Here is a 27886-nt window from a genome sequence, read left to right on the forward strand (position 1 = left end):
GGGAGCCGCCTGTGCCGCAGCGGGTGCCCGCTGGCCCCAGCCCTGGCGCTGGGCACCGCTGGGCAGAGCCCGGCCCCGGCCCCTCGCCACCCGCCCCTAAGGTCTCCGTGTGCCCCGGCAAGGTCCCCTCCCCGCCTCCCCCTGCCCCGGCTGGGCAGCCCCCGCTCCCGCAGCCGCCCCGCACGCGCCGCCCGCTCCAGCACCTTCGTGGCCTCCGACCCGCCCTCCCACTAGCTCCGGGGGAACAACGGTCTCTCCCAGAGCGCTGGCTTTGCCGATGGTGTGTGGGAACAGGATGAGCTGGTGGCAGCTGGGCCAGTGGCCAGGTGCTAGCCCAGGACCAGGGAGCAAGGCTGAGAGGGACAGGGAAGGGGAACAGGGAAGGCTGCAGCAGCGACATTCGCCCAACTCATGTAGCTTTTGCCTTGTAGTTGTGGCAAGGACATAAATACATAGCAAACAGCAGACCGTTCACCCGTGTGTGTTAAACATTGGTTTATTCTCACAAGGCAATGCACACATATCGCAGACAGGAGGCCAAATGGATAGTCCAATAGAACAGACCCCCTATTTTTAATACTGCAAACTCTTTAAGATCATTTTCTGTAAGAACTGTGATACATCCATTAACCAGTCACCTTCAACCCCAAACCAAAAAGAAGCAGAACCTTGATCTGAATTCGAAGCTCAGGCGTGCTGCTCGCTGGGAGCCGGACTGCTCGCTAGCCGACCAGAAGACGTTATGGTGAAGGGAGCAGAACTGTGAAGGCTCAGCCGTGCTCAGACCCTGCCCCAGCAGCGTTTCCTTCCCTTCATTTTCCATTTTCACCAATTCAAAACAGTTTGAGTCAGCTTCATACAAAATTTAATGTAAGAGCCATAAATTCTAACAAGTCATTCATTCAACAGATACATCACAGTGTTCAATGTAAGCAAGAGTAGTGCCTATTATTCCTTAGAAAAGATGCATAGATAAAAATAAGGAAAAAAATACCTTCCTATCAGAAAATAATTCATGTAAGAGATTGCAGCTGCAGCCACATCCTGCTCAGCTCTCCTCCCTAAAGGACAGCCTTCAGAAGAATTACTGTTCCACAAGTCCATGAACATCTACAAACAAAACCTGAAGTAAAACGAACACAGAATATTATTTTTAAGGTTTACTTATTACAGAAACAATGTCATTTTCTTACATTTGCAATTTCTTTATCAAATTAAACAGACAATGTGTTTGTCACATCAAGGCTGGATGAAAGACCACAATTTCTCAAAACATGTCTCTGCATGGTGATATTAGACAAATTCAATTCTTGCTTTCAGCTGACTATAACTTAGACATAATAGGTTGCCAACTCATACCAGATGAAAAATTATCTAGTACTGATATTTTCAACGCCCATGAAACAAATGTATTACAATATAATTCTCATTATAAAGTTGCACAAATTTCTATGTTAACCATTAAGAGTTTATATGAAAAAGCAGAAGTTCTCTACCGTTGATTCCTGATATAAAACAGTAGGTAGAAACCTAATGTAGAAATCTGAAGTTAGATAAATCCTTTGGCAGCATGTTCAGTTACAATCAGGCCTTAAAAATAAATATGATAATGTATAGAAGTATGATGAGAAAAACCAGATCCTATTAACACCAAAACCCTCTCAGTACACTATTTTAATAATAATTAATTTATTTTACACTATCTACAAGTTGCATATCACAGAATTAGGAATATAAGAGATGACAATGACAAATCCTGCTTTTATAAAATTTCAGGCTTAAACAGTATGCATATATGTAGCTGCATAGAAAAATCTCAGACAAATGAGTATGTACATTATTTATATTTAATAATTAACTGAATATAATCAAATCACATCTGTTTAGCTATCTCAATTTAAGATACTCAATATTTCTGCTGGACCAAAGTTTTGAATCCCATAAAAATACCTACCTCAGCCGCAATTTCCTAGCAAACATGGAGAATCTACATAAATGATATAAGCAAGGTTTAGTTTGACTACACACCAACTTGGAATAAAGTAAACTCTTACAAAAAAATCTCCAAACAATAAGAATTTTGAACAGCAGCATTGAAATTAATTCTTTTCCTTAAAGAACACAAGGAACAAGTTATCAAAGTACTTCAGTATTGCAACATGTGTTATTTACGCTAAGCTACTTCAAAGGGAAGCATAAGGACAAATTAAAGTCATGTCAAAAGGAAAGACAAAAGCTTCCTTCCAATTGCACAAATTTAAATTAAAAAATGCTTTAAAGAGCAGGTACTGTACACCTCATTGCATAAGCATAAGGCTGCAAATGAGTAAGGTCATGACACTAAATAATTAAATAAAATGGAAAAGAAATGGAGGTGGCGCTGAGTGAAGAGTGTTTTTTATTCCTCAACAACAGTCTACAGTCTGATAGCTCCAATTTGGTAGAAAATTTATACACCAAACATACTTATTCAGACATCTGGGAGTTTCATGCATTTAATCAAGATGTTTTTATCAGCAATTTGCTTCCATTATTTTCCCAATCTAAAGATTATTACTCATCATAAAATTGTTAAAGTAGGTATAAATATGATTATGCTAAAGTGAGTAGGTAAAAGGAGGGAAATGATGCGATTTTTTCCAGAGGTTGAAACAACAAAAGAAAGAAATCCCACATTCCTGAAAGGTAATTCAGCTCATCTGCTCCACTTGTACAAACCCCATCCATTAAAAAAGTGCATCAGGGAAGAAATTCTTCAATTTCTTTTCTTGGCCACCAAATGCTACACTTCCACAGTTCCAAGGCAATTCCTTTTCTGAAGACACATCTGCCATTTTCAGTACACAACCACTCCTTGTATTAAACGAGGAGCACAATCCCACTCACAAAGCTCATGTATTCTGCCTATAGTAGTGCATTAAATACACCTTTTCCAAATGGCTTAAGAGTTTCTCTGACTGCAATCGGCATTTATTTAGGCATGGTGGCAGAGAAAGGAAATCCAAGAGAGGGAAGAACTCCTTGGTCCCATAAAGATGGTTCCTGTTCCACTCGGCTCCCCCTTGGAAAGGGAACAAGGCAGATTCTCACAGTCTTAAGAAGCTTCAAACATTCTTGAGCCCCCTTCCTTTACCACAAGGAACTGCAATACTCCTTCACTTCTAAATACATCCAAAAAGGAAAAGATAAGAGATTCTGTACAAGTTTCTGGCTCAGCACCTTGTATCCACAGAGTGCCCACACAGTCAGCTGGGAGCACCCCTTGCCTGCTCTTGGAAGGAGACGTGTGCTTGCAGTACCACCTCTGCCAAAAGACTCAAGCGAGTTCTAGCAAAACCCCACCTGTTTCCTTCAAGAGAAACACAACAGAAGTTCTCCGCAGTTACCGCAAAACTAGCAGGCAGCACTGTAAAAAAATCTGATTTCTCCTATTTCTGTAGGTACATGGTCCTCGCTGTCACAAATATCAAATAGTTTTCTCTTCCAGCTCTCATCTGCTGAACTCATGCAGTTGTTACAATCACGCAGCGCGCATCCTATTGTAAAGCTCACTACAGCAGCGCAGAGGGAAAGTGGTCTAAATCTGCAGAGATTCTTTAAAGCCACTTGGATAGGAAGATTATAGCAAGATACCAGAGGAGGCAATGCATAATGAGAGCAACACATTAACAATGATTAGGCATCCTCAAGTTTTCCTCAAGAAACACATTTCAAATAAAATTATTCTGGACAGTCTTTTAACTTAAGATTCACAAGTGGCGTCTCTTGAAAGCACCGAAATAAGGGCTCAAAGTAATCTGAAACTATTTTAAACCATCAGCTAATCTAGTTCAAGTTATCTTTATGCAAATGCTTAACAATCAGATCTGATGCATATTTTTACTCCGCATCACCCTAATGCGGTAAGTTGGGTTATTTAAAAGGAAAACGTATTTTGATATCCATGACAGGTATTCATAAAAATCATTAGGTCAGGCAACATTTATTCATTAATTCAGAAATACGAGCTGGTTTGTTTTTAAAGGAGAGGCTGTTGATGGTAATTTGTTTGTTGCTGTAGAACGGAATGAGCAGGAACTGCCACAGGATAACCTGGTCCTTGAGGCAAACTCGATGTGTTATTCTGGTAAGCTGACATATCCACTGACATTCCCATCTGCTGCTGGGTGTAAGCAGCTGTGCTGGCAGCTGACTGAAGGCCAGGGTTCTGGTTCACGTATGTCTGGTTTAACACAGAATCTGGTCCTGGGCTGTAACAAAACAAAACCAAATCTAATTCTGACAAGTTCCTATCTATTTATCTGATAAGTAGGCTTGCAAAGAAGAATACTGCTTAGTCCAAAAGCAATCTGTATATTTTCAAAACAATCAGTGTTACATGCCATCACAAATATCCCAAGAACACACAACCAACCTCTAGACAAAGTAGTAAAATTAGCACCAGGAAGAAGGTGATTTAACAGTTTGCTGAGGCAATACCTTAAATAGGCAGCTTGAGCTGGCTGAGTTGCTCCAGAAGAATTTATACTTTGAGGCAGAGACCTCAACGGCCCCATCTGATCAGGTCCTAGGCTATAACCTGGGGAAATGGTGACTTGGTGAACACCCTGGATCATGTAGTTTCCACTAGGTGCCTGTACAGGGTATGACTGTAAATAAAACAAAATTTAAAAAGAATGTAATTTTATACCTTTTATTTTCAATTAAGTAGCAGCAAACGTGGCACAGAATACCACTACAATAAACAAGTATGTTAGGGTTCAAAGGCTGAATGGACATCAACTAATTTTTCATAATATGTTTTAAATAGGCATCCTTTATTTCACAAATAAAGAACCTTCTTCACAAATGCACTGCTAACGAGATCAGTGCTTAATATTCAAAAGAAGAACCTTTTGTACCACGTACAAGACCTCAGCCCTTCCCAGAAACCTTATTTCTTTCTCTCCCATTTGCCTCTTCTTTGTAAATGTTCAATCCTTACATATTTTGACGCACAGAGTTGAGTAAGGACATGGGCGCCACATGAGATTTGTTATTTCACACATTTTGGAAATTGAAACATAAGACTATTCTAAGATTATAACACAAAAGGAAAGCAAAAACTTGAGTTTCTTGTTAATTCTGGTTTACAGTAATGCAAGTCTTTACTCAAAATTCAGGTAGAACAGGTGTTATAACACTCAGCCTACAGAAGCCTATGCTGCTCATTGGTTTTGGACTTCGGGTAGTATATGGACACTGAGGAACAGACAGGTTTGTACCAAGTAACTATGCTAAGCTCAGCAAGGTTACCATTATCTTGTATTTTTCACCACCGGAAGCATGCATCTTGGAAGAAATAGTAAACTTCACTTGCCTTTTGGCTTAAATTACTTTTTAACCTCCAAATATAATAAATTTTCCATCCTTGCCAGGAGTTAAGGACACAGAATTACTTTTAACTGACATATATTCAGATCTAGCAGTTGCTATGGCAACTATTCTTTTCCCACTGAACAATTAACATTAAAGTAAAATTCACTTAAAGTAAAAACACCCATTCTGTGCTTTCTCCAAAAAGAATCTTTCTCTCCTTTCCTCCATTTTTGTTTTCTTAAAACACCAATATGGTACATTAGAGATACTGTAAAACAGTTTTGAGCAACTATACCCCCTAAGACAACGTGTTCATTTCTTAAGGGGGGAGGAAGAACTAAAATCAGACTAGAGTTTCTATGTTTAGAAAAAGTACACTGCACTCATGATTAATGCACTAATATTAAAGCTCACTCACATCCTTGTTATAAGAAGGTAACATTTTACTTTTAGACTGAGGACATGACTCACAGCAAGAATATCCACCAAGCTGCTGAACCACACATTTCTAACTGTAGAAAATTAATTAGGAGAGGAATCTTTTAGTATTTTCAATACAGTATCTTTCTGCTAAGTGGAGCAAAATGAACAAGTGTACCTTATTGTACAAGCAGGTAACTGCAAATTGAAGTACCCTGTTCCAGTGCATAAATGATATTTTATTCTAAAGGCTATAAGAAGTCACCAGGCAATATCAGATTGTTCGTAGGCTAGCAAGAAAGCATACACTTCATTTTTGCTGTCATCTTTTTAAGTAGAAATCTATATTAGGAAAGTCCCTATTTCCAGAAAGGGATACTGACCTGCACTGAAACACCAGAAGATGTAGGTGGATATTGTGCAGGATGGTGGAGTTTTGAGTAGGCCGAATACATCGGTGCTTCATTCATCAATTTGTTATAAAGCTCCAGAGCTTCTAGAACTTTCACATTCAATTCAGATAATTCTGAATGTTTTCTGTTTCAAAACAAATATACGCAAACACTAAGTTTCTCTAACATCTAATGTTAACATAGTAAAAAAAGAAGAGTGGTTCATTAAACAGTGTTGACTATGCAAGGGAAAAAAATTATAAAGGTAGATGATCAATTTCTTGCACATCTACATTGTAAAATTGCCATTCTGTTCCTTACGCCATTCTCTTACAGCAATGGGACTGGAAGGAGAGTCCAAATGGTGAACAACTGTTCTTCCCCAGCTGCAATAACGCAAGCAACTCCACAGGTGTTTGTTACCTTTTCTTTTCAACCTCAGATATCCCTAGGAGTCTGAGGGGGAAGAGGTTAAGACAGCATTGAATAGTATTTTCTGTCATGGAGGACAGTCAGCAGCAGCCTGAGAGCACCAAGCTCTAGATAGATTGCAAAAGGCTACACTTAAAACATGCTACTACAAAAGGCATCCAGCAACTTATGCAGTGAATTTTGGAGAGCAGCAATCAAACCTTATTACACACACTGGGACCTCAGCCCTAAGCGTTATCAGAACAGAGTTGTCAAAATTTCTTTCTTGCACGATTTTCTAGCTTGGGAGATAAAAGTGAAAAAAAAACCAAAACCAAAAAAACCAGAACTGCACGATTTAAATTAAATCAAAGTAAACAATGCAGAAGCTACATGTTACGGCTCACCTATCTATCTCTTCTAGTTTTTCATCTATCATTGGACCCATCTGTTGACAAATATCTGTGAAGACAAAAGTGTCAAGGTAGTTAGTCTCTTGCCCAATTAAAAGTTTAAACAGTCAAAAAATACTTTATCCAAGTACACTAAAACAGCACACAAAATTGGAGAGTGCACCTAGTTATCACGTGTGTCCCATTCCTCCAGCCCAAATAGACAGAAAAAATACTTCGGTTATTCTGCCTTGTCATCCTCTCTGCTTTTTCCCCTCTACCCTCTCAAACGAACGACTACTGCTAAAACACGGAAAATTCTGCGTTCTTGCTTGTGCTGTGCAAGATCTAAGACTTTCATCTCCTACTGGAATATCCAATCTAAACTGCCTATGAATCTGTCTAGATCTGCTGTACTGTAGAACTTTGCTTTCACTTTCTCCATTCTAGGAACATCGCTTTTTTAATGTACACTCAATTGTTATTACACACCTTGAACTAACTGGCCTTTAATCAAACTCAACTAACTTCCTCCTAGTCAGCAGTACTTTGGAGAAATTTTGACATAAAATTAATTGCTTATTTCAAGCAGAGTTTTGATAGGTGGATGGATCCTGCAAAGATCAGGGATTTTACACTAACTGGTAGTTATGCAAATTATTCTGCTAAACACGGGAGTTGGCTTGGCAACTATTAGAAAATTTAGTTATACATATAGCCCCATGCTCTCACTGTGAAGTAAGCTATTATACAACACACTATTAGTACAGACCACAGGTTCTCTAAGCTTAAAATAAATGCAAATTAATTACCAGCTTAATCCACAAAATGTATTTGTCAGAAGAAATAAAACAACTAGCTAACTTAGTGCTCAAAGTACCTTCTGAGTCTAGAAGATCTGGAGAATCAAGTTTTAAATCTGTCGGATCTATACTCTGAAGTACCTGCAGTGTTTTATCCATCTTATCCTGAAAGGTAAAGATTAAGAACAGTTATCTCTGAAGCACGGCAGAGACTGTTTCTATTTTCAAATTTAAAAAGTTAATATAAAAAGGATCATCTGCTAACATTCAGTAACAAAAGAATGTTTCAACCAATGTATTCAGCAATTATTTTATATTGAAAGTGACTGCATACCTCATCTATATAAACTGGTTCAGGTTCTGCTTTCTTAATTTCTTCTGCAGCATCCTCAGGAACAGAATTTTTATCCACAGTTGCTGAAAGAACAAACATTAGTTTCTTTTCTGTAGCTGTGTTACTATGCTACCTTAAAATACACATTTTCTCCTTGCTTTCCATCAGTTCTTTAAATGAGAGAGAAATTTGAATAAGTAGTTTAAGCAGTGATGCACCTAGCTGCTGCAGAAGGGAAAACGGGTTTGCCTAGAAAATGTTCTGACAAGCTGCTTCCTTTGGGCTGTTAGCCTGATTATGAACCTAGGCCGAGCAAGGGAAAGACTCCTGAGTCATATTAGCATCTAGAACCACCTCCAACACATGTGTGGTTACTTTCAGTCAAGTCGTAAGTGTTAAGACTTATTTTGGTATCATGAGCATGAATAAAGCTAACGATGTGATTCTTACAAACCACTGACACAGGTATGAATGTTACTCCATACTAGGTCTGACGTCTGAAAAGAGACTTTGACTTTTTAAATGGCAAGCGACTGCATTCATATGTAGTATGTTACTGACAAAGAATTACGGTAAATTGAATGGAATTTCTCGAACAGGAAAAGGTAACAACTTAAGAGGAGAATCAGAAGACAGAAATTGCTAAATTGAGTTACAGCAGTGGTATACGCTTGCTTGCTCGCTCGCTTGAAACAAGGGCAGGATGTCTCTGAATTCTTTCCCTGGGCTGATTTCAGAAAATTATTTTGCTGATGGACTAATTAGTAGTTCCACCGTAAGCCCACCTTTCTAAAATTATCTGTCAGCGTTTAGTAGCTCACTTACCTGACTCGGTTTCCACATTTAAGTCAGAAGTCACAAAATTAGATGGAAACAGTCCTACGCCTCTATGATTTTCACCTTTCCACCAATTGGTGTCACTGGGGAAACAAAGATGTATTACAAAACTCTGAATATCAACGTTTAGTGCCAGTGACATATTTTGGGCTTTTGACAGAAAACCTGTGAGAGCCACTACACTGCTTCCCTGCGTATCCAGTAACAAAGGCAATGGAGAACATTTGTAGAGATTACCAGCAAAGCCAAAGACAGGAGCTGGGGCAGAGGGGTGGGGAGGAGGGATTGAAGGAAGTAAAATCATTCAGTAGCAATCACTCAAAAATTAACACAACTCTTCAATTCTTTTGACTGATTAGATGACAGCCCGTTATAGCTTTTTCTAAAAGTTTAGAAGTAGTACACAAGTGGGGATTAACATTAGAGATAACTGAGCTGTCAAACTCTATTAAATGAGAACAGCATTAGCAGGGAAGAAGTACTGCTTCTCGGATATCATTGAGGCAACGGTGATAACAAAAAATATTTTAAGTATTTTTTCTTCAGTTTTTTTCTTAGCAAACATGATGCTTGATAGCCAGAGATTTAACAGTTTCTCAAAGCAGCCAGAATTTAGCACTGTGATGTGTACACACATTCTTATGGCACATGTTATAACCAGCTAACGCTTATCTTAAAAACTACAAAGTGGACCTACACCACAGCATGAAATACCCAATGTAATAGAGCAAGGTTCTCCCTGCATCAAAAATGACTTGAGGTCAAAAACTTGGGAGTATGGAAAGAATGGCAGAAAATAAAGGGATTTGAGGGAGGCCAGAGTGACAATATACATTTATGTGGGGAAAAAAGCATCACAGGAAAAATTTGATATCCTAAGAAAACACAGTAGTGGAATAAAGGCACCTTCATCTTGAGTATATTATACCTGTCATCCAATACAAAAATAATTTCTCCACTTTTAAAGGTGAGCTCATTGTCCTCGACAGCTTCAAAGTCATACAGAGCTCGCACCTTCCTCGAGTTCTGATTGTTTTGCTGAATTTCTGCAGATGGGTACAAGGATTTAGTTTCCAATTGTTGCTGCTTCTGCTCTTGCAAAGACAATTCGATAGCTACAATTAGGGGAGGGGAAAAAAAAAAGTTTGTATATTTTATCCCTGTATACAAAGGCAGTTTGCTTTCCTAATAAAAAAAGAAAAATATTGCTATATTATAAACATGGTCTGTATCTGCTTCTCTAATATTTTAAGTTTAAGATCTTTGCTCCAAACTACTAGCCACATTTCGTGTTTCAACAGCTTTACTCTGCGCAGCAACAAGATTAAAAAGACAAGACATAATCATGCACAAGTTATGAATCATTTAAAAAAACCTCTGCTTTTCATGGTACAGCCCACTAGAAGCGGTGCACACACTACTAATGTCAGTAGCATCATTAGCACGATCAGAAATACTCATAAATTCTTCACTATGATATCTGAACAACAGTAACTATATCCAAGAAAGAGGTGAGAGAAAACAAACATTTATATGTTCTGATTTTAAAAAAAAAACAAAAACATCAAGATATAGGCTAAAATAAAGCATGTGGCTGCAGAAGGGAGAAGACCAAACTCACTGGAGAGAAAGCAGTCACAAAACAAAGCTAATGGCTATGTGATGGGGAAGAATGTATTTTACCCCAAATCCTCATCCATGAGGAAAACACCTGGAATGATACAGTATACTACTTCCCAACCTGCTGTGCCCTTACTTTCAATTTGATGCAGCAGAAGAGAGTACAACTTCCTATTTCTGTGCATTTTAACAAAACTTCCAGGACACAAGTCTAACCCAAGCCTGTGACTAGCCATTTACCTTTAGCTATATCTTCATCTTCTTTGTTTTTACTTAATGATGAACCATTCTTAGCAGCATTTGTGGAAGCCTGCAAAAGTATTAACAGCAGATTTTTTTCAGGTTAAAAATGAAAAAGCAAGCTCTATAATTATATACTTAAAAAAAAATTAGTGTTAAGTTGTTCCTGGTTAGCTGCCTTATTGTAGCATTTCATTACTGAATCAAGATGACCTTCTAGAAGAAAAAATAAGCACTCTTCAGAATCTCAGGCATATTTTATTTTGTTCTCAGTAAGAAACAAAGTAAAATAAATAATCAGACCTATATTTAAATAACTGATCTCCTTTAAACAATTATTTTAGCCTCATTTATTGAAGTGAGGCTACTCATTTAAATGACTACCCTTTCCACCTTTGTCCTCCACCCCTCCCTTTCAAAGGGAAGAAAAGCTCTTCGGAGTCCTACATCTGCTGCAAAGATCCAAGCTATTAGGCAGCAGCTGGACTTAATGAAGAGGGAGATCTCTCTCCATATCAGAGCAAAAAGCCACCCTATCTCTCTGCTGGTGGGACAATGGGAAAGAAGAGCAAATGTACATCAAGTTGGGAGCTGCTGGCTTAAATAATACAAGTCTCCTCACAGCATAGTAAAATCAAGAGTTTTCATTTTGACAGGGAAGTCTTCCCGCACATAGCGGGAATGAAGTTTCAGACAGTAGCCATGTCTAGAACTTATCAATGGTCCTAGAAAACAATCCTACAAGTGCACCAAATACTAACAGATCTCAGCTTTGCTTGATGTAAAAACATCAAGATATCATTTCATATGTATTTGTAGGAAAGGAAGCATAACTGGTTGCCAGTACTCTAGATCTTCCATGTTTCTTCCATATGTTTTAACACATGTCCTACATTTAGAAGTGAAAACATCTTTGTGGAGGAAGGAAAGACTGTAAAAGTAAAAAACCTCTCTGTGTTTAATACAGAGAAAAGTAAACTTCATTTAAGGAATACGTAATAGAAGCTGTAGTTCTCATTTTCAGGACTGATCTTCACTTGACTTGTAATTAGCATGAAAATATTTAGAAGCATCAATAATGAAGTGTAGAAAAAAAACCCAACCACCTGTCATCATATCTGCCAGCTATAAGATTAAGCATAATATGCTACCTGAAGTAAAATACAAAGGGTGAGGGTTAGGGGCTGGAGCACCCCACCTACTGCAGAGCTGGAACAATTCCCGATGTGGGCAGGTAGCGGCATGAACAAGAAATGGAGGCTTGGAAAAGGAAAGCATGGTACAGATCTCCTTCACAAATGTCTCCATTCCAGATATTACCCTGTTTTGTGAGGCTCTTTGAAGAAAAATGAAGGTTATGCGCTCCGAGTCAGCAATCAGAACCATGAAACACCATGTACAAAGTGTGGGCGTAGAATTGCTTTGAGTTAAGGTGGTGACTGCTCAATGAAGCTTTAAAAATTATTGGAAGTAAAGAAAGGATCTAAAATGAAACAACTCATAAGGGCATCATGAAACAGCCTTTAGTCTGTTATATTTTTCTTAGGAAGCCAAGGACACAAAAAACCAAAATGAACAAAGGTGAACCTCAGCATAAAGAGGCAACCAAACCCAAAAAAGGATCCTACTCTCCTCTGATCGAAAGCACAAAAGATTTCGTCTGAACACTTTTCCTTTGTTCGCCGCCAGGACCAGTGAACCTAACAGTACCATGTATTCCAAATCCGCTTTTACCTGCGATCCTGCTGCAGGAAAAGTTACACCTTCTTCTTTTAAAGCTTTAATAGTTGCAGATATTAAGCTACACTGTGGGTCTTTCTGAAATTCTTCCGACCACTCCACCATTAGAGTTTTTAGCTTTTCACATACTTTCGGATGAGCCTAGAAGACAAAATTGCATGGAAAGAGATGCTCGTACCTCAAAACGAACAGGAATTGTTCCCTCTCAGTAAAATTCTGTTACCAAAACCATTTTACTATAAACACCCTTAATAATTATTAAATGTCCTGATTAAAAAAAAAAAAAAAAAAGAAAAGGAAAACAGAGCCTAGATCATATGGTCTTTTATACACTGATTCCGCTACTACAGATAACACACTTAGCTTCTGGAGCATCATCCTTTTGTTGGAAAGCTGGCATAGCAGATTTCAACACCATTATCCCAAAGCAGCAACCGACTGCAGGTAGTTCTGATTTCCCTGATTCTAGCAAACAACCAGTTATTCTAAATCTGGGCTCTTTCAACACATACAGCAATCCTCTGAGGCAAATTCTCTTGCACAGCTAAAGCTTAGATCTTGCAGGCAGTTCACCTGCTGTTACTTTAGTGGAGTCAATAGTGGGTGATTAAGGAATGGTTAAGGAAAAAGACTGACAAACTTTCTGACTTTTCAAATGTTAGCCATGTTTCCACCTCAGTAGTTTTGGAGAAATTCAGGTTATTTGCCATGCTTATCTCAACCCTTCTGCACCTCTGTTAGTTACCCTCCATTTTACTTCAACTTTCTCTTCACTACTTCTAATTTGTATTGTTACTTGCCACCCAACCACATTAAGTTGGTTTAATATGAGATACCATCTTTCCCTATGAGACAACATACCTTCCCTATCTTTTATGACTTCTGCTGTCCTCTCCTCAGATGCCAGAAACCCATTTCTTCCTGTTGACTTCTCAGGTGACAGGATCTCACAAAAACCTGATCTTCGAACCATCTCTGTATGTATGTATATAGGTATGTCTCCTTGTTTCAGATTCTCTCACAAAAAGGTACACCTTACGTACAGTGCCACCCAGCTCGTGGAACAGTTTACATACTCAGCTCCTGAATTAGGAACTGAGGTGCAGGGACACAGATTGGTAAATGAAGATATCTGCTTGGAATGAGGGCAAACCAAGATCAAGTTCACGCTCTGCCTGCAGCTCCTCTGGCTCCCACAGTTTTCTCCAGCCTCTCACATGAAAGAGACTCTACAGCTCCCCTTCCTCCATCCTCATCCACAGAATGTACAGCTACTCTAAATCTACACAGGATCACCGATTTCATTCAGCACTGCAAATTTTAGGTGCTAACAACTCCACCCAAAGTGATAATCCACCTCCAGAAAAGCAGGTCAGAATCAAGTATTATTCTACTGTATGGCTAAAGAATACCCTTCAGAGTATCCCTCCGAAACGTTAGACATCAGCTGCTGTTAATCCTGTGATTATGTAGACTTACAAAATTCACTGGAGCAAAAAGAGCCACTATTCAGAAAAGCAGCCAATGTATGTGAAGGTCATGTCAACGTTACGAGGATAAAATACGGATCGAGGCACCTCAGGCTCCATCCACTTTCTGATTTTGTTGACAGTTCATGAGAAGGACTACAGTTTGAACCCAGAGCACCCAAACTAACCAACCTGGGGATACTTGCTGGTGAAAAATGATTCTGGGGTTGCTGGGCTCACCTACATCTGTTTCACTTGGCTTGTCTGGATAAGAGTCTGGGACTGCACAAACGCAAGGGCAAGATTTCTCATTTGAGTGTAGTTCAGATCACACTGTAAGCCTGTGCCTTGCACGTAAACATATGTTGAACAGAAAGAACGCTGACAAGTTTGGGCTCAACCATGCATTTAATTGAAAGGAGAGATGTAGCTGGATGGGCTCAGTATCAGCACAAAGACATTTGTTACACTTGTCTGAACTAATTTTCTTTTGGAGAAAAGGGAGAAAGTACAATTTTATCTGCCCTCTTAAGATTATTCCTCCAAGTGGGCCAGGGACATGAGTAAAACGTAAGTATTTCCCAACAACAAAATAAATTATACTCCAGTAGACCATTCTTCAGTGGGATTAAAGGTTTCCTTTTACATCCACAAGTGCTGTCAGACCATGAAGGTCAATGTTCTGTTTCAGAATGGACCGTGGCTAATGAGAACAAAGGGGAGGACTTTAAGACCTATTTTTCCACACAAAGCAAGAAACAGAAGAGCTGTGAACTCATTTTGCTTCCCAGCAATTTTATTAGTTTCCTTAATTGCTTTGCTCAACCTCTGATGATTCCCGGCCTCCCATATATTTGACAACTAACTTCTTTTCAACCCATTAGCCATTTTTATCTTCAACTGGTACAGTAATTAAGGGAAATCTCTTTCTGCTTATTCAATTCATTACATCCAGATTTAGATCCCATCAGCTGCTTGACCCTAACCATTCAGGTCTTCCTTTCTTGCTTACTTCCTCATTCAACATTCTGAGAATCCCTAGAAACTAAGAAAGTTGTGTCAAGACTTTCCCCTTTTCCTTGTAAAAATGTAATTTAACTTTCTCACAGTTTTCCCTTTGTACTTCAGCCTATGAATTTCACTCGAGCCAAATAAAAAAATATCTTCAAGAAAAGCTGCCTTCACCATTATCGAATTAATTTAGCTTAAGAAGAGTCACAGATTTTAATTAAAACTGCTTATGTCATTTTGTAAAAACCTGAAGTAGGTATTATCAGCCTGTCACTTCTTTGATACTTTATTTTCTCACAGTAAAAATTGCAGTACACAAATTTCAGTGATAAGACAAACAGCTGGCAGTATGTGCAACTGCACAAAGACTAGAAAATGCCTATTAACTAGAACATTAGTTTTGCCAATTCTTTCCTATGCTGAGACACAGCAAAGTTACCAAAATAATCCTCCCCCGGTACTTAAGGTTATAAAACATTACCTTATTTATTATACCTCGAGCTTCACTAGCAAAATCACGAGAACATACTTCTAAGTGAAATATTTTTCCACAGTTTGATACACAGGCTCCTAAAAGCTGACAACAGAAATACAATTGTGAACATTTATGACAACAATGAAAATAATCCAAAATAAAAGCATACATAAAAGAGTTAAATTTAATCTGCTGTGCAGCATGCACACCCTGACTGACTTCTACTGAAGATACATAAAAGTATTACTAGATCAGTACACATTTAATAGCTGCATTACATAAAAAATACAAAGTTTTTCCAAAATAATGATAGTCTACTCACTGTAAGTGCTTGCAAAGCCACATGGGGAACTTTATGATTTACTCTCTTCATGATGGCTTTAAGGCAATCCTTTGCTCTGAAAATGGAACAAGGAAACTATTAGTGATAACTGTGACTGACATAATCTGTGGAATGAATGATACCAGATACTCAAGCTGGGTAAGCAAACAAAACTGGGTCTATTGACAAAAATGTAACCTAACATAAAGTCTTCCCAGAGCTAGCTGGAAGTATTTAACAACTTGTTTGTTCTTCTATGTGTACTGGACTGGCACAGACCCCATTTTTACACTGGAATTTTGTATTAATTTCCATAAAACTGCTGACAGGTCATAAAGGGAGCAATTGCCATTAAGTTGAGGAAATGGATTTGAAACAGACAATGAAAGAAACGTCTACATAAAAAGAAAGAATGAGGAGCAGTGATGATTAAATAAACGGTTATTTTACTGGCTACTGTGAAGGGTCTTTATAGATTTAATTTAAAAATCGTGCACACAGGTTGTCAGCTCTTGAATCCCATTTTCGAGACTCTCAGGACACAAAGATTTTTATAATTTGTTTCAGCAAAATCTGAGCAGCACAGAACAATTATTAGCATTCTAAATGTTAATCTATTAAGGCTTTTCATACATTAAATGAGCATTAATGGCATGCATGAGCTACACAGGCTGATGCATATAAGTCTTCATTAACACTATTAATCTGAACCCCCTAAAAACATGAAATCTCTATATAAAGACCTAATGTGAGATCTTTACAACTAATCTCACTTGCAGTACACCTCAGCTGCTATATTACCAAAGCACAGAAATGCCTCCGCAAGGCTGCATTTCTCCACGTCACCCAGGGAACTCAGCTCAAACCACCTGTGCTCTTCACCACTGAGGCTCTGGCTCCTTGGTTGCTTTACGCAGGCACAAGTGAAAGTCACTGATGAAAGCAGTGGAACAGTCACCTACTGTCCCTCCCTAGAGCAATGCAGTCCCCTTCCCTTCCTCACTGAGGCTTTAGCAGCCATGCAGTGCCCGGATCAAGGAACGATCTGACTGAGCATGTTAGTTTTTGGCCAGATCACTGCCAAGATCAGATTCACCAGGAATTCATCACACAAGGGGCTGGAGGAAATATATGACAACCCTCTCAACACAAATTCTCTCTCCCGTTAATTTAAAGTTGTCACGGAATTGCAACCTTACGCAAAGCTTAAAAAAAAAAGGCCTGTGCAGAAATGAAACCAAAACTTTCACTGTTAACACTAAAAAAGATGTTTCTGTCAAGGTTTTGGTTTGTTTCAAAAGATGTCTTTCCCAATGTGTTATGTGTACAGCAGTGAGAAATATTTTATGCCATTATATTAAGATAATAAACTGCACTTATATTCACATTTTGGTTTAGAGCACTAGTCTTGTTCTGAAACAATCTTTCTAACCATTCCCACCTGCTGCGTATTTAGTTCACAGTGGAGTTTTATGCATGCACATTTCTTGCCTTTCGGATGAAACTAAGCCAGAAGCTCCTCTATGCATAGCAAAAGTGCTCCAATCTCTCAAGGAGCCATGAGAATAAGAGGAGTGACAGGATCCACAGACAAATTTGCACCTGGTGTGGATATTAAGTTTAAGAGAAGAGATTAGACCTGTTCTGAAGGTGGAAAAACAACCCCAAACACCCTGAACTGCAAACTGGATGGATGGTTTCAGTACCAACTGCTCTGGTTTACAACTCCAGCCTTACTGTACTGAGTTACTTGGTGATGTACACATAGCTAGAACATATGGGTTTAGTCCTAATAATGAGTATGTTTGGTCATAGTTCATGTACAAACAATCCAGCAAAGTCAACATATTGTTGCTAAGCTATATATTTATTTAAGGGTAGGCAACTATTTATTATTTTCAGAAAGATGGCTCTTGGTGAAAGGCAGGAGGGAAGAAAACTACATAAAACTGAAGTAAAATATGCTAGCGGTACTGGCATTTAGAATTCTGAATTTAGGATTTTATTGTAGATACAAAAATATATATTAAGATTTAATGATGTACTTCTTTATATATATAGTTATATATTTTGCATGTCTAATCAGGGGAAAAAAACACTTAACTTTTTTTTACAGTTTCTCCTCCCCCAAACCAAGCAGATTTAAAACAGTTCCCTCTAAAAAAAGTCTTTTGTAACTAAAGAAAAAAATAGATTTTTAATAAAGGACTCAAAGGACATTCTACACTTTTTTTCCAAGACTAAAGAATTCCAGAATGAATGGATTTGCTGTTATTCCCTGTGAAAGGTAATTAATAAAAAAACCCAAAGCATGCACATACAGTGCAGTGTAGTAATCTTAAAAATTACACATAACCGATAGAAATTCTAAGATCACTGAAGAATTCAACCTATGCACTAATTCAGGTTTACTTTAAGATTTAGAACATGTTATCACTCAAAAAGATTACTTTAGAATTCAGCAAATACTTTCGGCCATTATGGGATCACTGAACTACCACTTACGTTTCAGTATTACTGCTTAGGCTAGACTGATTCAAACTGATCTACGGTTTGATCTCCATTTTTTTCCCCTTTTCTCCTCCATCAGTCCCATTGTTCCTAATGAATAAACACAGATAAATTCCTTATCGTAAATACCTAACTGTCCTAGCTAGGTAATTTTCTACAAAGAAACTAGTTCACTTTTTCCTACTGGCATAGTTGCTTCTCAAAATTTATGCAAGATCGTTAAATATGAATAACTTGGTCTACTGTGCAAAACTCCATAAAAATTGGAACGCACTCAGCATATACAAATTGTTCTACTAGAAACCCTGCTGGAACATTTCTTTCAGATTTTTACAGCCATCTACATGTATTTGTAGAGCTTGCAGAAGTGTCAGATTGGTAGCACTTTTTGCGTGGCTGACTACGATGAGCATTTTGAGACATGTTCTCTCGGAAACACTATTCTTCACATGAACATGAAATTACATGTTGTAATGCTGAGATACAGCTTACCCATTAGGAGTACTGGCAACCTTGTCACATATATCCATAATAAGACCCCAGTCCTCACTGGTGTTACATTCATTTGTAGCTTTTTCTATAAAGAAAAACAAAATTGATTAAGTGTAATACCCTATTAAGTTTAGAATGTAGTCCACAGACACCTTCTCAGCCATACTAAAAAAGGAGACTCCACATACAAAGTACCGACAGGCAGCGTCTTCTACAGGTCAGCACTAATTCTTGCCATCTTGGAAAGTGTTATGTACAGTTTTCAGCACTGGACTAACAGGTGTGATAAGTTTTTAGAAGTCCAAAAAATAGAAACAACTCTTGAAATGTAACACTGTAAATTATGAAAAAGAAACTGCTTCTATACAGTTTGTTTAGTTACTCCAAGTTGAAGTCATAGCCCTAGTTTAGAGTTTGCTTAAGGTCCGCTAAGGTTTGCATGCCATTAAATATTTCATGTGTTCCAAGGGAAACAAACAAACAAAAAGATATCTTTAGGACTAAAGGAAAGCCCTAGCCTCATTCAACACACAAAGTATTTTTTTTTCTGTGACATTTTCAAGAAAATCTAAATGCCATAGCAAGCGTTGAGAAAAATAAATGGCATGGAATGATTAATAACACACACAGAAGGAGGCAATACAAACCAGACTGTTCTATCAAAAGAACATATCCCTTATCAATATTTGCAGCATATCACTCTATATATTAACTGATAAGGTTTAATGTTATTTATTTGTGCTTTCCTTCGAAGCTTTTATTAGTCATGTTATTTTAATCACATGTAAATATCACAGTCCTATTAAAATAGCTTATAAACAGCAAATTAAATATTTCATTCATTGCATTTGCTGCTTTAGGATTTAACCTGCTAGTTTAATATTTTAAGTAAATTCAAAGATAAGAGCTTTTAGGTTTTTACGTTACATATTAAACCCATCAGAATGCACTTCATAATCACGGTGATACCATAATCAGTACTTCTACAGAATTTTATTTCAGTAAGAGAAGCCACTAAATCCCTTTGGGACGAGCATTTTAAAGACTATTTAGCAGATTAAAGCAGAACATAATGGTCACTCACTATTAATGTGATGGTGCTCTGTGATAGCAGCTGTTTCAAAATTACAAGGTTTGCTGACAGCAACAGTACTGCAGGATAAACCCAATTTCATGTGTATAATTAAGCATCTTCCCTGATAACCAGTTTCACTACTTAGTTTTGCAGTCAAAAGTTTCAACAATACTCAGGCTGGCTCAGCAGAATGGCTTCCACAAAGAAAACACAAGCTTAGCAGTCAACAGTGACCGTAAATACCTTTTGTTACAGATGTAAAAGCAGACCAAGGAGGAGTAATGGAAACTTGCAATTTTGGCCACAGGTTATCTTTGCAAGCTAGACTAACTACTTAGAGGAAGCAAATATTGTGTATGTTCCTACAACACAAGCCTTCTTAAAAACTTACCCAGAAAGGACATAATCATTAAATTTTCTTTTAAGTGCATCAATATTTTTAGGACACTAACACAAAACTCATTGCTTGTTCTTGAAAACAAATTAGCATCTGCAATTTGAAACAGTTTAATGTTCAATTTATTTAAAAAAAAAATCAAACCAAAACAACCCCTATATGCACATTTCCCAGATACATGAACCCTAAGTACTCAACAGCCACATAAGAACAGCGTAACACAGTGTTTGGTGCACACGACTTCAGCCTGGTGTTTCCTATGAAGTTCTGCCAGCTAAACCTGCTTTTCAAAAAGCATTGCTGTGCACATCTCCATCCCCAGTGGTGTGAATCCTCTCATCAAAACTTGTCAGTCAAATTAATCCGTCTCATCAAATGACAGCAGCCATCAGTTATGCATACAAAGCCAGTCCTCCAATGACAAATAGCACTAATGCCTGTAAAACAGACCAGGCACAATATTTAATAGCATTGCCTGCTGTCACCCTGATCTGAAACCTGTCTCCCCCCCGAAATTCCTGGAATATTTTAGAGATGCCTTTTTCCATAAGTCCCCCTCTTCCACAAGCAGAGAGGAAGCCTCTAACAGTAAACAGTAAGAAATGGTGGTAGGTCAACAAAAAGGCATGGAAACCAAGAAAAAAAAATCAAGGTTGTGTTTCACACCCAAGTCTTCAGAACCATAAAACGCCCCAAACAGCAATGACCAACGCTGCACTTGGGCTCTTCCAGCTCTCAGCAACACCCACTGACTGGGGGGGACACAAGCTCAGCTGGGATGCTGGAGTGCTTCGATACAGGTTGGCACAACTAGTGGGGCAAGCCTGAGAACAGGTACTGCCATACATGTCAGCTCTGTTTCTCGTTTCATACACTCCAGAACTGCAAACCAGCCCTCCAAACTTTCCTCTTCCCACACTCCCTTCTCTTTCCCTCCACTACTCTCCTTTTAAAATGGGAAACAAATCAAATCAGGTAATGTACATTTGGAGAAGCTATTGAAAAAAATGTAATTGCATCCACAAAATACACATAAAATGCATTGAGAAGGCACGCCTGCCTGATTTGCTAGCAAAAAGCACTCTCTTCTAAAATATCACAGCAAAGAAACAAACCGGAATAGATGCTCAAACATAAAAATATGTAGGCAATTTAAAATTACCTTGTTTACAAGCCAGTCAAATGCAAGCTCATAAACTGACCCTGCAGCGTAAACACTGCAAAACCAAGCACCTCGCTTTGTACCTGCTGTCATGCGAAGCCAAAAAAATGGCTCACCCACAAAGAGTGCCGGATAAGGAACAGGGTAAAACAAGTGCAGTGGTGCAGCTCTGTGGGCCTTCAGCTTCTTCAGCCCGTTGGGACCCATCAACACCTCTCCTCCCCTTAAGGTATTTGTTATGTAGACACCAGTGTCACTTCTGTCCTCTACAAAAGACTCAAAAACACTTGCCAGAGGATACACTGAAGTTTCCCTGAACCCTCAGAGGAAATCACAGTCAGCTCTGCCTGCCATGATAGATGTCCCATGCTAATCTGATCCACTCTTCCACTGTCAACAGGAAGGCTTGATGTTTACCAGGCTTCACCAAGAACTCCACACCTTCTACACCCTGAAGAGCAGCATAGCTACTATGTGACGCTTAGCACTGCTTACTCATGGCTCCTGTGCTTTCCACGCTCTCACCCAGCCAGCACGTTTGTACATGGAGGCCTGTCAAATGAAAACTCCCTCCTCTTGTACCCATGTGGCCCTCTGGGAGCAGATGTGGTCCCGGTGAGAATATGAAGGCTGCCCTATGGCAAACTCCTACAACTTTTGAGGTTTCCTTCCCTGCCAGCATGACAAATTTAACAGCATCTGTTTTTTTGCTTAACATGAGCTCCAGCTGAAAAATAATCTTGAAGGATAACTACTTCACAGATGCTGAGACATGGACTTTGATCAGAAGAAACAGATGTAGGAGGGATGCATTCTCCAAGATCTTTTCAGTGCCAAGAGAATATAAACTTGCAAAAAATGCTATGACTTATACTCTGTAGTCCTCCAATTAATGAACAAACACTAGACTTGAGCTTACTGTTACAGAAATCACGATAAAAGCAAAATTAGTTTCTTTTTATTGCTGCTTGGTATATTTTTAAAAACCCACAAAGAATTAAAAACACAATTAATCATTTTTAACTGGATCAGTTCCCTGATCCGACTTGCCATCCAGCTGTACAAAAAACTATGCCAACACAAGAAAGGAGAGATACCAGTAAAATGAGCAGCTGGGAAGGGGATGGGAACTGTTTGCTGGTATTACTGCCAAAAGAAGAAATGCTTGTCAAGCTACTGCCTTAAAACACTGTCACCACCTCTTCCAGAAGAGAAAGTAATGCTTTACCACTGCATGCTTAAGTCAAGTTTTTCAGGACCATCCCTCTACCACACAACATCAAAAAGGTGAGCGGAACATCACCCTTGCCAGCCTAACTGCACATTTCCCCTCTTTCAGAAGAAAGGGATGGGTAATACACAGAAATACGACCAAAAGACAAGGGGGGAAGGGGGGGGGGGGGGGGGGGGGGGCTAATGCTATGCAACTGGGAAACACATGGCAATCCTCAAAAGCCTCCCTGTTTACATCTTTTCAAACGTCAAGTCTTCAGTTTCTAAAGATCCTGGCATAATGCCAAAGTGTCCCAGATCTGCATTCATAATGAAGTGTTGTAACACATGTTCACTCTTACAAGCCTGGAATCACCATGCAGAGCTTGCTGCCGCCATACCCTGCAGTGTTCACCCAGCACCTCTCTCTGGGCCTGCTGCATTTTCCACCATGCACAACCAGCACTGGATTCCCTCAGGTTTGCAAAAACAAAAGCAACACAGTTCACTTCTAATACAACACTAAGAATTCTGCAGACATGTTAGAATCTATACTCGCAATGGCAGAACACAAGGACAACTGCAAGGGCAAGAAGGGGAATCTTAAAATAATCTATATGAACATGAAAAGAAAGAAAAGGAACTGAGAGAACCTCACAGCCCCCTAAACTCCCCAAGAATACACCCCAAAAGTTCTGCAGAAATCTCTGCCAAAGTAACCAATGTGACACTTTGATTCCTACCAAAAGTGTATCATGCTGTTACACAAGTGCCTCACTGACTGCTTCTGCTGGAAACTTATATCCCGTTTAACTTACAGCATTAGCATTTGACACTGACACAGCGAAATCAGCAATCCTGACCTGACAACAGCTCTACCTCTATGCTGTCTAGCACACACGACCTTCAAACTTGTTATTTCAGCCCTGAACTCCCTTGAGCCAGGCTTGCCAATAATGCCAAATAACATGTCAGTTAAAAACCCTAGAAATACTAGAACTTTTTTTTCCACTTGTGTCAATTTTGATGTTAGAGAAAACAAGCACTTAAGTGCTGATTTAGCACAAAGAACTTTTCAATTTGATATGGCATTTGCTAAAGACTGTCATCACTAAAATAAAAGATTTTCTAACGACTGCTCTGCTCACCAAAGCTATGTGAAATAAAATCTTGTCTGCACATAAATATTCCCACTCTTACACAAAGCCATTCTAAGTATGTAAAAACAAAGTTCATATATGAAAAGTGAAAAACTAAAAAAATTGAGGACTATTCCAGATTGTTGTTTCACAGAAGATAAAGCAGAACCATACGGATGAAACCCAGAAATTTAACGCCATGCACCTTTGTTTGTTTGCCTTGCCTTTGTATAACCCAATTAGAAAATTGTAGCTTTGATTTAATTAAGGATTATAGGCATGATGACACTGTAGTCATATGACTTGCATTTCCAGTAACACTGCATGGTCCACTTGGTCCTTGCTGAAAAGGCCACCCTACCTGTAACGATTCCATAATAATAATGATCCCCCACAAATAATAATAATACCATAATAATGATTTTCTAAAAAGCTCCTAATGGCAAACAGAAATTTTTACTGGCAAGGCACTGTAACACTTAGCCTTAATAATTATATAATATTCTAACAAAATGGGACCAAAAATAGAATATTAAAGTAATTTTTGCACTGTAAATCCAGTTCACTGAAAAGGCTTTTCAGGATACAATTTTTGCTTAAAATGCGAGTCTGACATTAGGTTTCATTGATTCAATTGGCCAATAACCTGAAAATCAAACAATTCCATCTGTCAGACAACCTGCAAACTACAAGAAAACCACTGAAAAGACTAGGTAGGGTTTAACAGAGACTTGTACACCAGAGCCTAGAATGCACCAAAACTGAAGTTACCAATAGTCACATATTATAAAGCATCCCTCATAATATAATTAAAAACAACAAAAAAACCCCAAACAAACAAAAAGTAAGGCTCCAATATATTAAAAAAATAATAATCAGGGCAGGCCGGGGGAGCAGACCAGTAATGATCTCAAAACTGAGAAAGAAATGCCATAAAATTTCAGGCTCAGAATTTAGGAATTTCGATTGGTCAAATCAAGGCAAAGCCACAGATTGAGTACTGGAAAATGTGTCCCTACATTTCAAAAAAAGAAACACCCAAGCAACATCCAAAAAAACCCACCCCAATTAGCTTATCCTCAAATATTTGCAAGACTTTAGACCAAACACTGAAGACAAGAATTATTACAGAAATAATAATTTATTATTAATGAGAAATGAAGGGGAAACATGGTGACTTATAACAGAAAGCAGCTACTCTTCTGGGCAAGGACATCTTATTAAAGACTAATCTAGCATCAATGGTCTGTTCAGATTGCACAGAAACATTCCATAGGATGCCACATGTGACTTATTAGCTACAGTTCTTGGATCACTCTACAAGTAACATAAAATCTCCCCACCCTCATTACAGTGCTTTATTCCCTGAATGCCTCAAAAATCAGTTTTGCAATCAATATTGATACATTCTGGCTGGTACTGACAGCAAAGCCAAGGGTCCAACAGGGAAGCCAGCAGACAGTTGGAAGGTATCATTAGTAAATGGAGAAGCGAAAGCAACACGTGAGGGGAAATGTAAACCTTTGAGGACTGAATTAGGTAGAAAAAGGTAACAGTAGGACAAAACACAAATTCAGAGTCAATAAAAGATTCTCCTACAAACTAAGTGCTCAGCAGTTGTAAACAAGAGGAGAATGACGAGTACACCAAGTTTAGCACAAGAGGATACAGGCCACCAAGGTAAAGCAGCCACAAGAAGGCAAATACAACCCTAGAATAAAACACCCCAGGTAAACATTTCAGCAAAGCACACGGAAACATAAAGTGTTACCATACAAGTTATCAGCAATCTGCGATACGGTGCACAATTCTGGATGCCAGTCAAACTACACAGAAAAATACTTCCTACTGCCTTGATCATGTCAACAATCTTATGAAAGAAGGCTAACTAAACAAAAGATGAAAGGGAATAGGCTTGTTCTCGATTGAAGGAGCAACTACTTAAGAAATGAAGGTTGTTTAAGAGGAAGGATAACGCTGGGAAAACAGCAAGTGCACATGAACTAAACCATGAACAGATTTAGACAGGAAATTAAAAAGCTTCTAACACTAAAGAACTGAAGTTTTGGGGTATCTGCTCAATAAGAAAAACAGATGAAAGAAACCACATGCCTCTAAAACACCATTCCATAGGTTAATCTTGGGACACTGCAACTATATACAAAGCCACCAAAGCAGATGCCAAGGAATTCAACCTCCACACAGCTCTGTAAAAAGGTAAACACAGGGGTTGAGAACTAAAAAAGCAAAACCAGCTGTGGCAAATCAAAAACGCGTTTACCTACATTTTCTAAACATGACCCAAGTAAAGACCAGTACTAGATGTACAGCTTGAAAGGCAAGCTGGATCAACCTCACTGCTTGCTGCTAACAAAAGCGGGGTCCTGTTCTTCCCATTAACTTTTTCAGGGGTGCCCTGCTTCCTCTTTTCACTATCATTTCACAACCTTTGTTGAGCTGATTCAAGTCATTGAACTTTCAAACTCAGCACCTTCATAGACGATCCAAATACTTTCTTCTGGCAAACCAGTTTTCTGCTAAAAAGAACCGAATCAGCTCAATGGTGAATCAAAGAAAACCCAGCTGGGTGGATGGGGCCACGGGAAGGGATCTCTCCTTTCCAGTAGCATGAGGCCATCAGCTGAGCTTGACTGGTTTCTTGGTATGTAACTTCCTTTTTCAAATGAAAAAGAAAACAAAATGTAAAAAAGTTAAATCCTGGCATGCATATTTAAAAACTATCACGTAAATACTGCAAGTTAAAATACAGACTATCCACACTTGGTAACCTGATATTCTGGGTGGTCTAATTTACAACAGAATAATAATTTTTTAAAAAGCTCCTAATGGCAAACACAAAGTTTTCCTGGCAAGGGACTGTAAGATTTAGCCTCAATAATTACAAAGTTCCTACTCCACTGCACTTGTTTAACTGTAGTAAGTACAGACAGTTACACTCAGTATATGTACAACGAAGTTTAAGAAACTACGAGCGAACAGACTGCCACTTTTGAAACACTACAGGACTAAAACATTTAGGTCTGCCCAAGAATCCTGCAGAGTTGTGACCGTTCCCTGTTCAAAAAAATCTTCACTTGTGCAAATACATTATTTAGAGCCATGTGGAAGCTAAGTCAGGCAAAACACACATAAAACTTCACAAGGTATTTGAAATAACTGGGCTATGCGCAGCTGGTCTGGCAAGTTTCTACTTTCATTTCAATCATAGGTCAACATTACAAACCCCTCAGTTGTGAGGGGAAAAGGAATGCTTTTATTACACAAACTTTGCAGCCACGTTAAGAAAACAGTACTAGTTATATTCAACAAAGAAGAGACGGTGTGGTAACAGAAGAGCTCACAACAGCCTCTTCCACCTGCTTACATCGCGGCTTTGACAAAAATCCCAAGAACGCTGAATTCTTCTCTTACCTAAAATTCCAGTGTAACAATGTAAATCTAAATCTGACTCTAGTATCTAGCTTAATTTAATTGCTTTTCCCAGTGCTTCGACTCAGGATAGTGTTTAAAAAAAACCAGACCAACAAAAATACCCTGAAAAAGCAACACACTGAGCAAGTTTGGTGCTCGAGAAAGAATAAGCCAAAGCATAAACACAAAACAACCGAGTCATCGCCTTCATGCCGTCGATGGCACCAACTCCCAAGGCGCCCCATGGCTTTGTGATGGGAAGAAATGTCACCCCAGGCGCGACTCCGTGACCCCAGCTCAGGCGGGCCGGCCGCCCACCGAGCCGGCTGGGCACCGCGGCCCCCGCCCGGCCGCCGTGACCCCCTCTCCTCGGAGCCCAGCGCCCGCCGCGGGCAGGCGGAGGTGGGGAGAGGAGAGGGGGCAGGAGGAGGCCGCCGCCCCGCCGCCCCCGGCCCTGCCGGCCAGCCAGGCCCAGCCGCCGCCCCGCCTCCCCGCGCCCCGCTCGCTCACCCACGTCCTGCTCGAAGGGGTTGGGAGCGAAGAGCGGCATGTCGGCAGCCCGCCCGCCCGCTCAGCCGCCCGGCCTCAGCACTGACGCCCCGGCCAGCGGCCGCCCGACCCACCGCTGCCGCCCGACCGCCG

At 39.3% G+C, this 27886-nt stretch overlaps 1 protein-coding gene across 5 annotated transcripts; it reads right to left on the minus strand.

Annotated features, from left to right (window-relative positions):
• Window positions 1-480: 480 nt before the first annotated feature.
• Window positions 481-27886, minus strand: STAM2 (signal transducing adaptor molecule 2). Of its 5 annotated transcripts, none has more exons than XM_055718525.1 (14): window positions 27755-27886; window positions 18828-18912; window positions 15825-15900; window positions 15509-15604; window positions 12542-12688; window positions 10808-10877; window positions 9876-10062; window positions 8936-9030; window positions 8111-8193; window positions 7854-7941; window positions 6989-7043; window positions 6162-6315; window positions 4480-4649; window positions 481-4250 (listed from the first exon to the last, which is right to left on the minus strand). In XM_055718525.1, the coding sequence occupies exons 1-14, from the start codon at window positions 27792-27794 to the stop codon at window positions 4019-4021; spliced, it is 1578 nt and encodes a 525-aa protein (XP_055574500.1). In that variant the 5' UTR covers window positions 27795-27886; the 3' UTR covers window positions 481-4018. The 5 variants fall into 5 exon arrangements, with proteins under 5 accessions (XP_055574500.1, XP_005432711.1, XP_055574502.1 ...); XM_005432654.4 differs by lacking the exon at window positions 27755-27886 and adding an exon at window positions 26304-27529; XM_055718527.1 differs by lacking the exon at window positions 15509-15604.

Source organism: Falco cherrug, chromosome 8 (assembly GCF_023634085.1).
Source record: "Falco cherrug isolate bFalChe1 chromosome 8, bFalChe1.pri, whole genome shotgun sequence".
NCBI lineage: Eukaryota > Metazoa > Chordata > Aves > Falconiformes > Falconidae > Falco > Falco cherrug.

Bases quoted from the DNA above. Each gene is read 5' to 3' on its own strand.
- STAM2 (XM_055718525.1), bottom strand. From the start codon at position 27,794: ATGCCGCTCTTCGCTCCCAACCCCTTCGAGCAGGACGTGG. The intron at 12,689-15,508 runs GTAATGTTTTAT...TTTGTCTTCTAG, and splicing joins CTCGAGGTATAATAAATAAG to GCTCATCCGAAAGTATGTGA. The intron at 4,650-6,161 runs GTCAGTATCCCT...TTTTATTTACAG, and splicing joins CTTCTGGTGTTTCAGTGCAG to TCATACCCTGTACAGGCACC.